The following is a 12,982-nucleotide window of genomic DNA, read 5'->3' on the forward strand; positions in this document are numbered from 1 at the left end:
CAAACCCTCCATCCACCCTCCAGAAAGTGGACAGGGAATCTCTGGGTCCTGGCCATGAATACAGGAGCCGCTGTCAGCCTGGCCTGTCCCCACCCCATGCTCATCAGTGGGGAGGGGACCTGCTCCTTCCCTCTCCCAGCCCGCCCCCTGCAGAAGCGCTCACAGGTCAGCACTCTGTCCTCAGGGTCTGCACACCTGACAGAGGCTTCACCATGGCACCAAAGGGCAGGTGAGCCAGAGGCAGGGGCACTGTGCCTCCATGGAATTTCTCTCCTGGTGATTCATCCAACTAGAAATTCTCAGTCGGGGGCAGCAGCTCCCAGCCTGCGGTGTGCAGAATGCTGTGGGTTATTGTACCTGACAGGCATCTCTACAAAACCCATACTTCCTGGGCAGATGAATCGGTAAGCAAGGTGCACACGGGCTTACTTGTGTTTACTTACTAATCTGTAGTGAACAATTTCACCTGTTTTTCACCACATCAAAGATGTGCTTATTGGGTAATCCAGCCCAGCCTTCTAATCACCTTGCCTAGGAACCCTGATGGCAAAGTAGATAAGTGCTCTGCTGCTCACGGAAAGGTTGGTGGTTTGAACCCACCATCTGCTCTGCAGGAGAAAGATGTGGCAGTCTGCTTCCACAAAGATTACAGCCTTGGAAACCCTGTGGGGCAGTTCTACCCCGTCCTATAGGGTCACTATGAGTTGGCATCGACTCGAAGGCAACTTTTTTTTAATTCCTTGCGTGGCGACGTAAGGGAAAGAGAGCTGGCTTATATATGACAATGCATTTTACATTCAGTTTTTCTCTGCTGTTGGTTGGTTTATTATTCTTCCCTAACAGAAATTTAAAAAAAAAAAATTTTTTTTTTTTTTTAACAGAAATAGAATGTCTGAGGAAAGCTAACATCTGAACTGTCTGCTCACCTGTACATAAATCTATCATGTCTCTCCCTGGAGCCTTGTATTTCAGAAAATCAGCAAGAGAATATTGTTTAGGGGACTGAGAGTGCTTTTGAGCCATCATGCTGAGCGCTCCCTGGACTCTACTTGGTCTCAGTAGAAGCTGTGGGGCCAGGACTGGGTAAGCTGCCTGGAGACAATCAGATGCCTTCCTTCCCATGGATGATTTTCCAAAACCCACACCTCCCCAGATAGTTACTTTAAAACCAAATTCAAACAAATTCCATTTTCTTGACAGTGATGGGTTTAGCAATGGGCATATCATCCAATTCTGGCCAATGATTCAAGAAGTAAAATCAGCCAGGGGACTTCTGGGGAAGGAATATTAGATTCCTAAGAAGGTGGTGCAGTGGTTAAGAGCTCGGCTGCTAGCCAAAAGGTCAGCAGCTTGTATACACCAGCCACTCCTTGGAAACCCTATGGGGCAGTTCTACTCTGTCCTATAGGGTCGCTATGAGTCAGAATTGGCTTGATGGTGACAGGTTTTTTAAGAAGGAGAAAAGAGACGGCTCAGAGTCCTGTGCCGCATCTGGGTAAGCTGGCTGGACCAGAGGCAGCCGCACTGCAACCATGAGGAACCTGGTGGGCAGAGCCAGCTCAGTGAGGGCATCAGGTGCAGGTGTGGGGAGAATCTGTGTCCTTGGTGATGTCCCCAGATCACAATGTGGACTGACCAGGTCAGCTTCTCCTCAATCCCTGTCATGTGAGGTGACGGCCTCCCTTGTTTAAGCTGGTTAGCCAGGTCCCCACACCTCTAACCAACACCCACCTCTGAGAACACTTGCGTGGGTGCCGGCTGGGTCTCTAGACTCTTGGCCCACTGACACATGCGTTTGCTTCCTGCCTTCTGCACGTCTTCACACCGATACCAGCAGTTCCAAGAGCCAGCTGATCATTCCATTCACAGTGTGCCTCCACCCTCGCCTCCCCATTCCTCTGTTTTCCTTCACAGAAACAAGCATTACTGACATATTTACCCATTTCTCCTCCTCTACAAATTTCCGGGTTTGCTGCCTATTTCCTCCCATTACAAGGCAGGCTCCAGGGAAGCATCAGCTTTAGTTCATATTGTTCTCTGCTGCTGTCCTTTAAATTGTGTCCCCCAAATGTGTACTGAAATCCTAGTGCTATAAAAAAATACCTGTGCATATAACCCTGTTTAGAAACAGAGGCATCTTTGTTATATGTGAACTAGATCACACCTGAGTAGGGTGGGCTCTAAATCCAATGACTTCTGAGTTAGAAATGGAGATCAGACCCAGAGACACACATGAGGGGAAACAAAAAACACCATGTGAGAAGCCTCTACAAGCCAAGGACCAAGAACCAAGGAACCAAGGAACCAAGGAGCCAAGGAACCAAGGAATGCCTGGCAAGGAAATAAATGGCCAAGACCTTGATTTGGACTTGTAGCCTCCAGAACTGTGAGAAAATAAAATTCCGTTCTGCTAAGCCACATGGAATTTGTGTTACAACAGCACCAGGAGACTGAGACATTGCTTTGTCTCCAGCACCTGGGACAGCACCTAGGCACCCGAGTTTTCAAACATGTTGTTAGGTGCCCTTGAGTAGGTTCTGACTGATAGCGACTCTATAGGACAGAATAGAACTGCCTCATAGGGTTTCCAAGAAGCGCCTGGTGGATTTGAACTGTCCACCTTTTGGTTAGCAGTCAAGCTCTTAACCACTGTATCATCAGGGCTGTTCGAACTTGTACTGAACAAAAAAGAGAATGAGAGGATGAGTGGATAGGAGTAGAGAGTTTTTCGGAATTACTAACAGGTCCTATGACATCCTCGCTGAAAATGTTACTTCAGAAAATTCCAGTGCCATGTATTGCAACGTATAAAGGCTTATCTCTTCCTATGCTAATAAACTAAATAAAAATCTGTTGCCGTCAAGTCGATTCTGACTCAGAGCAACCCTATGGGACAGAGTAGAACTGCCCATAGGGTTCCCAAGGAGCAGCTGGTGGATTTGAACTGCTCACCTTTTGGTTAGTAGCCGAGTTCTTAGCCACCACACCACTAGGGCTCCATACATATACACAAACACACACAATGCAAACACGCACACACACACACCCCTATAAAGGATTCTCTTATAAACTATATTAGTCAATAGAAGATTGATTGTTAGCAACTGAGAAGACACAAACAAAAGAAAACAAAACACTGAAGTGAAACCAAGATTTTGCTTCTCTGTCTGCTCCTGCCTTTTAATTAAGTGCACGCACAGCGTCTCAGTGACACTCAGGCTGTGAGCACAAGCTGCTCCTGTGCAGTCAGCTGACTTCGGTGGAGGCGTGTGAGCCCGTGTGCAGCCTGACACGTGACGTGCCCTCGCTGGCAGCACAGGAGTGTGTGCACAAGTGTTTGTGTGCGTGTGTGTGTGTGCACAGGGGTCCTGGGAAGCCCAGCCTCTGTCTGCTGAGGCATGATCAGCGACCCCTCACAGGAGGCTGTCCCCTCAGTGACGTCTAGTCCAAATCAGTGAAGATTCCAGGGCAGACCAGGAGGGAAGGATGGAAAAGCAGAAACTGCACAAGCCCTTAATGAAAACCAGGACAGCAGTGCTAGTCTACGTCCACGGCTGTGCTCTTAGACTGTAAACTAGAGAATGTTATGGATTGAATTGTGTCTCCCCAGAATATGTGCTGGGATCTGAGCCTTTAGATCTGTGGATGGGATCCCCTCTGGGAACAGGGTTTTCTTTGTTATGTTAATGCAGCCACATCAGTGTAGGCATGTCCTACACCTAACCCCTCCTAAGCTACAGGAAGAGCAGACAGACACAGAGACAGCCTGCACAAAGCAGGTGGGAAGGAGACAGATGCCACATGGAGATCACCTGGAAACCGAGGAATGCTGGGGTTACAGGAGCTGAGACAAGTACCTTCCCCCAGAGCCCACAGAGAGAGCCCTCCCCTAGAGCCGGAGCCCTGAAACTCTAACTCCTAGCCTCCTCATCTGTGAGAAAATAGATGCCTGTTCTTTAAAGCCCTCACTTGTGGTATTCCTGTTACAGCAACAATAGGAGACTAGACAGAGACCGTTTATAAGCATCTTTGAACGTTTTTTAGAGGTATTTTTTTCCTAAATTTTATTTATTTTGTTGTTGTTGAGAATATAAACAGCAAAACATACGCCAATTCAACAGTTTCTGCACGTACAATTCAGTGACACTGATTGCGTCCTTTGAGCTGCGCAAACGTTCTCATCCTCTTTTTCTGAGTTGTTTCTCTCTCAACGTAAACTCACAGCCTCCTACGATTCTTGTCTAATCTTTCCAGTTGCTGTTGTCACTTTGATCCCATGGAGACAGTTCTTAAATTACATTGATTAAGGGTAGGGTTATACAGCCAATTACTGGAATTGCTGGCAATAAGTTGCATACCAGTAAAAAGTCGGATTGGCAAAAGTTGTGTGATAGATACATCTACAAGGACAAAAACCCTGCTGCCATTGAGTCTGTCTTGACTCACAGTGACCCTATAGGACAGGGTAGATCTGCTCCATAGGATAGGATCTACAAGGCTGTGATGTTTACGGAAGCAGACTGCCACATCCTTCTCCCATGGAGTGGCTGGAAGGCTTGAATAGCTGACCTTTTGGTTAGCAGCCTAGTGCTTAACCACTGTGCCACCAAGGCTCCTCCACATACACACCTCCTTTTTGTTTGTTTGTTTTAACAGATGAGGAATTTAGGCCTTAGAGAGGGTGAATAATTTCCCCGAGTCCTTGAGGAGCAGCGGGAGTGCAGGTGGATGGGACAGACGAGACACTTCAAAATGAAGCCCTGACAAAGTGCGGGCGGAGTGCAGTCAGGAGCCACGGAAGGGGAGAGATGGGCCCTTGTGTGTCGGGTCTGCTCATCACTGAAAACCTTCACAGGTTCTTTAGGGGTAACATTCAAATGCTGAGCTCATGGTTTCAGAGCTCAAGGAGTCAGAGTCTGGCAGCTGGAGGGTTTTTGCTGGCCAGGACTGTGAGGCCATCTGTAGGGACACCCGCCTCAGTGCTGGGCTACAGACTCTCACCTGCAGCTGCTCCAAGTGCAGCCTCAGGAACAAATGCCCCCACCTGAGTACACAATAAACAAGCAGGGTCTTAAAATATGCAGAAACACTGCGCCCGAGAAAGGTCTCTTAGACAACAGTACTCCCTGTACACATGCTACTGCATAAGAACCACTCCCTCCCCCCAAATTCTTATACCAAAACCTTGAGAAGATTCTGTTCTCTCCACACTGTGCAGAGCAGACTGGTTTAAGCTGGTCTCCTGTAATGCCACTGCACAAACCAAACCTCAGCCTCTGGCCCCAATCACCTCGTTTGGAATCTGACACTTGCCTGCTTCACCTGTTAGGTGCAGCACAGATGCCTGGATGTATGGAATGTGGTTGGAAGGAGTGCACGTCTGCAGCTAGGACCACGGTGTCAGGATTGGCTTTAATGCTAGATTAGTGTTAAGGATTTCCAACATGAGGCTCCTGAGGAGTCTTGGTTCATTAAACAGCTGAGAGACAGGTCCAGGTGCGCTTCATTTTGGTAAAGCAGGTACTAGTTGGCCACCTGGACTCCCAGCTCCTGGAATCTGGGTTGATACCCTTCCACCTCTAAATGCCTAATAATCAGCCTCGAAAGATTTGGGAAAATGACTAGGAAGGTCAATGTGTTCATGCCTGGGGGTTAGGGGTGAAATCGGTGGTTACATTTGATAATATTTTCACTATTTATAAGCCATGTTACCTAAATCTATAAAACCAAAGATGAATCCATATAGCAAAGAGCTCAGGAACCATTTCCACTCGTGTTTATACTATTTCCACACACAAACAGCTCTTCTTCTTCGGGTACCAGCGTGAAATCATCTGCTTTGGTCAAACACACACAAGGCATGAATGAATACATGTTTTTGTATTTCAGATCCTTGGATAACTAGTATTGCTCTTGACTTCAGTGCATTTTTCTTAAAGTGATAATTTCAAAACAAATAGCTTCATACTGTAGAAAGCCATTTTGGGAGATCAGGTCTTTCAGCTTCTTAAGCACCGGCTCCCTGTGCCAATGGCAGGTGGAAAAGTTCACTGCACTTGATGTCGTATGCGTCCTAAGTGCCCGCCACAGTGTCCAGTACTAAGTGCTTTCTCAGAAACCAGTCCTGCATGAGAAATGCAAGAGACAAACACGGCCAGCCTTTCCTGCCCTCCTGTGCAGACTGTGGCTCAGTGTCAGCCCCTGGTGACCGTCACAGAAATGGTTTCCACCAGCGTCCAAATGCCCGAAGTCACGCACTTTTACCAGCCAGCCCACAAGGAAAACTGGCCATGTGGCTGTCTCTGCTGCAGGAAATGCATTTTCACTGGGGTCTTGAACCCTTAGGCCTAGGAGGCTCAGGCATCCACAGTTGGTGCAATTGTAAAGGAGGGGGTCTTCACTTCCTGATTTTCATGCCCCAAACTCTCCCACCAGTCCCCACGGTGAGCGGCTTACCTCGTAGATGTGCCAGGAATCGGGCGGCCTGTGTCCACCAGCACGCACCAGCAGTACCCGGTGGAGGGATGGCACTGCACGGGCTTGTACAGGCCACCATGTGCACACTCCGGGATCACCACATTGTCATTCTTTGGCTGCTTGGCCTCTTCCAGGGCTGACTGGTGCTCCTGATCACATGACGATGCTAGATAAAAGAAGGAAATAGAGAGTGGGTGGGTTAGCACACAGTAAGGGGTTAGACACGTGGAGCACATTCAAGGATATAAGGTAAGTGGGTCAGCACGCAGCCAGGAAGGGAGAGACATGTGGAGCTCATTGAAGGATACTAGGTGGGGGGGTTAGCACACAGCCAGGTAAGGGGTTAGACATGTGGAGTACACTGAATGACACAAGGTGGGTGGGTTAGCACACAGCAAGGTAAGGGAGAGACATGTGCAGCACATTGAAGGACACTAGGTGGGTGGGTTAGCACACAGCAAGGTAAGGGGTTAGACATGTGGAGCATATTGAAGGATACGAGGTGGGTGGGTTAGCACACAGCCAGGTAAGGGAGAGACATGTGGAGCACACTGAAGGATACGAGGTGGATGGGCTAGCACACAGCTAGGTAAGGGGTTAGACAAGTGGAGCACATTGAAGGATACAAGATAGGTGGGTCAGCATACAACCAGGTAGACATGTAGAGCACACTGAAGGGTACCACTGGAAAGGGAAGGGAAATTGGGGTAGAGAAAGGGTTGTGGTCACCCCCAGGGGCAGAAAGGCTGACACAAGGGAGCAGAGACCAGGGTTGGGGTTCAGAAGTCCCGGCCATGCCCCATTGCCTGGTGGGCCCAAGCGCTTTTTCCTCACTCTCTGAGTGAGCTGGGTGTGGGTACTAGTACATACTCATGTTAACACATGGTGCAGCCCAAGAGTTAAAGCTGGGAGGTCAGCGTGGGCATATGATTCTCACATGGATCTGATGCCTGCTGGACGCCCTACCACCACTGGCTGGAGCAGGCCTAGATGGACAGAATCCTCCTCTGCTCCTTGGTCACACTTGTAGGCAAACCTCAAGATGTGTCCAAGGGGCCTGAGCACAAGCATGGGTGTGTCTCCCACTGCTCTTGTCATTTTGCTCCCCACCTTCCCAGCATGCTGGTCACCGTTGACCACACCCTCCCCAGAGGTACCTGGAAAATATCCACCTCCCTACCCTGAGCCTCCCAAGGGCTGGCCAAAGCTAAATCTAAGGTGATCAACCAAAAATAGCTCAAGCAGCTGATGAGGCTGCTTATGTGCAACCAAACACCTCAGGGGATTTGGTTCCTTGGTGTGGAGATTTAGGATCATGCTTTCATGGAACAACCCACTTAATTGGCCTAATAACATGTTTGGTGCTTCTGTTTTATCTCCTAGTTTGTTGCATAGTGCCTGGGGTCTTGAAAGCTTGCAGTGGCCATCCAAGGCGCAGCAATTGGTCTCTATTCACCTGGAGCAACAGGGGGATAAGGACAGTCAGGAATAGGGGGAGGATATGGAATGTGTGGCTAACTGCCTCCATGAACAACTGCCTCCTTTGCTGTGAGACCAGAAGAACTGGATGGTGCCCAGCTACCATTACTGAACATTTTGGTCAAAGGTTCCATAGAAGAATCCTGATCAAAAGTGGGGAAGTGCAGAACAGAATTTCAAATTCTCAAGGACTCCAGATTTTCTGGAGCCACGGAGGATGGATGAATTCCTGACACTATTGCCCTGAGATAATCTTTAAACCTTAAACCAAAAATATCTTGAAGTCTTCCCAAAATCTTTGAACATTTTTATTGTCATTGGTGCTGGACAGATAACCATTTTCTACTTCTGTCAATTTTGTCACTAACTTAAATGTACGGCAATGCTAAACTAAAAGGGGCGGAAATCCTGTGAGCCGCCTGGCTATTGTTCCAGCAGATCTAGATTAGCTGGAGACAGATCCAAACCCTAACACTCTGTGGTCTGAAGAAGTAAGGATCTAGTAGGTAGAACGCAGTGATAGGTGCGAATGCTAAGCAAACTCTAGAAATGACAATGGAAATAACTTGCCTTTAATGATAACCCATTAACCCACTGGCCCCAAATTGACCCTGACTCACAGAGACCCTATAGGACAGAGCAGAGCTGCCTCACAGGGTTTCCAAGGCTGTGATCTTTACAGAAGCAGACTGCCACATCTCTCACCTGGAGAGGCTGGTGGGTTCAAACTGCCAACCTTTTGGTTCGCAGCCGAGCACTTTAACCACTGTGCCACCAGGGGACCTGACATTAACAGTAAGAAAAACATTATCTAATAAGTCTAAAAGTTATGTAACAAAATGGCTACCACTTATTTAAAGTTTTTTAAGTGCTTGCACTGAACTATATCATGTCATGGATTTTCTCATTTAATCTGCACAAAAACCCAACTCCTTTCCCCATTGGATAAATGAGAAAATTGAAGCACAGATATGTAAGACACCTTGCCCGAGGCACACAGTGTGGGGCGGACTGAGACCTCAAATCTCAGTGACGAACCTACTGTTTGTGTTTGGATGGAAGCTGCCCACCATCCGCCTAATGTTGACCAAAAAAACCAAACCAAACCCATTGCTGTCTAGTCAATTCCAACTCATAGTGACCCCAGAGGGCAGAGTAGAACTGCCCCATAGGGTTTCTAAGGAACTCCTGGTAGATTTGAACTGCTGACCTTTTGGTTAGCAGCCGAGCTCTTAACCACTATGACACCAGGGTTTCCCTAATGTTGATAGGTAAATAAATAAACTCTAGTCCTGAGTTATAAGGTTATTTTTAAGAGACTTTCACCCCACCTATCACTTGGAAACTGGCATGAAATAAATTTGGCATCAATCCTTATTTTTTGGAATTGTCCAACAAGTTAGTTTCGATCACGTAAAAAAGAACTAAGGAAAATGGAGATTCAGCTAAACATTTTCAGATGCAACTGATGTTTGCTTTTGAGAGATCCTCAAAGTGGTCATCTTATTACTAACTTAAAGTAAACCCCCTGGGGAGGATCTGACCAAGTCAGTCTCCTAATCAGCCTCATGATGACAGCACTGATTGCTTTTCAAGAGCAGGCCGCCTGGAAAACACACCGCTTACATTAATGTGCACTTGGTCCTTGTTCAGAAACCAAACTCATGTACAGAATTTATGGTGTGATCATCTGGCCACAAAATGCCTGTCTTGCTCTATCCAAGGACATACTGTACCTATAGAAATTGTTCTGGAAAATTCTTGAGATGTCCCTTTGGGGATTTTACGTCGTCATATTTTACCATCCTTACGGTACATAATAAGCCAAATAGGATTGAGTAAATCAACCTCTTAAAAATTGCTGAGAAATTGTAAAATAGGATATTACAGCAGAGTCTAAAGAAAGTCGGTGTTTGTTTTTTATAAACATCCTGGCCTGATGAGGACTGTTAACACATGCAGTTTTATTTGGTGAACCTGGCTCCCTGCAGGGAACTCAAACTTACTGAAGAAATGCAGTGCCGTTTTCTCTTAGGAAGGGCTGCAGAAAAGTAGAAGACCTTCTGTAAACAGATGAAAGATGACCCTTGGGAATAAAGGCTACACAGAAGCACAATCTACATGTTTGGATGTGGCCCTGTACTCATGAACACATTCCCGAGTTCTCCTCTTGTGTGGGACCAGCAGGGAGAGGGGTCCCCACTTCCATGTGGGGCTGCAGTTCGGCCCCATGGAGGTAATGAGAGGGAAGAGTTTACTCATCTATGGCTCCTTCTGGCACAAAATCAGTCCTGGCTCTATAAATGACCTTAATCTTATCTGTTATGGATTGAATGTGTCATGTGTCCCCCCAAGATATGTGTTGGAATCCTAACCCCTATATATGTAGACTCATAGTTCTGATTCATAGTGACCCCATAGTGGTTAACTGATCCGCTGCTAACCAAAAGGTCTGCAGTTCGAATCCACCAGCTGCTCCTTGGAAACCCTATGGGACAGTTCTGCTCTGTCCTATAGGGTGGCTATGAGTCAGAATCCACTTGATGGCAAAGGTACTGGTATGGTACTATATATGTGGACATAATTCCATTTGGGAATAAGGCCTTCTTTGTTATGTCAATGAGGCTGTATCTCTGTAGGGTGTATCTTAAGCCAATCACTTTTGGCAACAGAAAAGAGCCATTTAGGCCCAGAAGACTAAGGTGAAAGGCTCAGGGTTCCTCTCCTAGTTCTTGAATTACTAGCTTGATGCACTTTACCAAGAAGCATAATCTTTCGTAGATTCCATATTCTCATCCATCTGTCCCACCTACCTCACAGGATCCCTGTGTGATGAAAGGGAATAATATGTACAACGTTACACGGTTGAGCACAAATTCAAAGGAGTATTATTGAGCAAACATTTGGCATAACCCATGACACATGGGATCACAAAGAGTAAAAGGTCCCATGAAGAAAAACAAGAGTCAAAACCCAAAATACAACTTGCATATATATTCAGTATCACATATGTAGATATCTTCTAAAACCCCAAACCATCATCAGAACGGGGCAATATTAGATTTTTCTATAACTCGTGGATTCATTAACAACCATGATTATGGTATGTTATCCTAAATATCTGGCCTACCAAGTAAAGACAGATAACAATGCCTCAAGTAACTGACAACAATGGAAATGGAACATCAGAATTAAGTCCGGAAGTCTGCATTTTTTCTGCGTGATAATAGAGAGTTGTCTACTCAAATTTTAAACGTATATATGCTAGTTGCCATCGAGTTAACTCTGACTTATGGTGGCCCCACATGTGCAGAGCAGAACTGCTCCATAGGGTTGCCAAGGCTGTGACCTTTAAGAAGCAGGTTATCAGGTCTTTCTTCTGAGGTGCCTCGGGTTGAGTTCAAACTGCCAAAGTTTTGACTAGTAGTCAAGAACTTAACTGTGCCACTAGGGGCTCCTTACGTATACATAATAGATTGACCTGAGGGTACTCTGAGCCCATAGGGAAATGTACTAACCCTTGAACATAATTATGACACCTGCATTGCACATTCTCCCATAGCTAATTCTCTCAAAGTTTTTGTATTTTTTGAGTTCCAAGCCACTGTGTTTGGGCTTTCCCTACTCTAAGAGCTTGTTTATGTTTATTGCTCAGATAATTTGTGCCCTGGACTATGAAGCCCATCTGGAAATTACTCTGGAAAAGTAATTAACACACTGGGAGAGACTCTGGCTCAGAATTTTTTTGTTAAAATATAGAATATGAACATAATTATAATTCCAATTTACTTCAATGATTTTTAAGATTTATAACCATATAACAACTCTTTATTTTTAGAAAGATACTTTTGTAAAGTTGGTAGAGTAACCATCAAAAGGGCATTAGTTTACTCCTCAAACTAGCAAGAGATGGCAGGGACTTATTATGTATTTGACAGTTTGTTCAAATAATCTGACAACTAGAGGGAATTTTGATTACAGCAAGTGGCTTCCTGACATCTACAGACTTAAATAAAATAAAGCTTAAGTGATGATCCCATTAAATGCCTAGAGCATTTTTATAGGAAGGAATAACAAATTATATCAATCCTAAAATTATATCTTTAGATTTGGCCATATTTCAAGAAGGTTCACATTGCATATAGTAAGTTTTTTTGGCTAGCTCACCTCCTTAATAGCTTTGCATTAATATTTAGAGTTTTATCATTCACCTTCTAACAGATACAGAATCCTAAAAAGATTTTAAAAAACAAAAATAGCCGACAATGTCTACTTGGCCATATCCATGTCCACTACCTCCCTCTCACAAGCAAATGCCAGGGATCCAGAGTTCTCCCGCTTTCAGCAGAACCTGTCACGAGTTCTAGTCACTTCTGCCTGGTTCCAGTTTCTCTGTTCTCTACTCTTAGTTGTCTGTCTACTTTGCCAGTGATCCTCTCCTGCTCCCAAACTCTTCACAACACGGTTGCTATTGTTGTTTTTGTTGCTGGGGACAGTGTTGCCTGCCTGGTTGGTTGATTGGTTGGTTGTTAGTGTTATTGTTATTTGTTAAGGGGTCTCATGTCCCTTTTTTCCACATACAGTCCATTCTTAGAACATTATGTTTCCCAGACATCTCAGCTTTAAAAAAAAAAAAAAGAAAGAAAGCAAAAAAATTTCTATTCCAGAAAGAAAGAAGAAAGACCTTTAGAGCTCTTCAGAAATTACCACAGGGAATGACAGTGTGCCCATATGTGGCCCTAATACTTCTTACCCCTTATATTTACAGTGCTTCAAATTTAATTTCATATCTACTGACAGCTTCTAAAAAAAAAATTTTTTTTTTTTTTTACTGACAGCTTCTATTTTCTATTTACTCCCACCCATAATCCAGAACAATATTTATAGGTGCAGCTAAAGAAAAGTCTGAACAGAAGTTATACATTATTTTTATTAGAAAAGAAGAAAGTTTTGAAATCAATGATCTAAGCTTCCACCTAAGGAAACTAGAAAAAAGAATATCAAAGTATATCCAAAACAAGTAGAA

At 45.3% G+C, this 12,982-nt stretch overlaps 1 protein-coding gene across 2 annotated transcripts in view; it reads right to left on the reverse strand.

Moving 5' to 3' along the window:
• The window catches only part of SMOC2 (SPARC related modular calcium binding 2), a 266,270-nt gene that overhangs the window by 88,868 nt on the left and 164,420 nt on the right, over positions 1-12,982 (reverse strand). For both annotated transcript variants that reach the window (XM_049905707.1, XM_049905702.1), the window contains exon 8: positions 6,457-6,643. In XM_049905707.1, the coding sequence (XP_049761664.1) occupies positions 6,457-6,643 (187 nt within the window). The remainder of the gene's footprint in view (positions 1-6,456; positions 6,644-12,982) is intronic.

Source organism: Elephas maximus, chromosome 1 (genome assembly GCF_024166365.1).
Source record: "Elephas maximus indicus isolate mEleMax1 chromosome 1, mEleMax1 primary haplotype, whole genome shotgun sequence".
Taxonomy (NCBI): Eukaryota; Metazoa; Chordata; class Mammalia; order Proboscidea; family Elephantidae; genus Elephas; species Elephas maximus.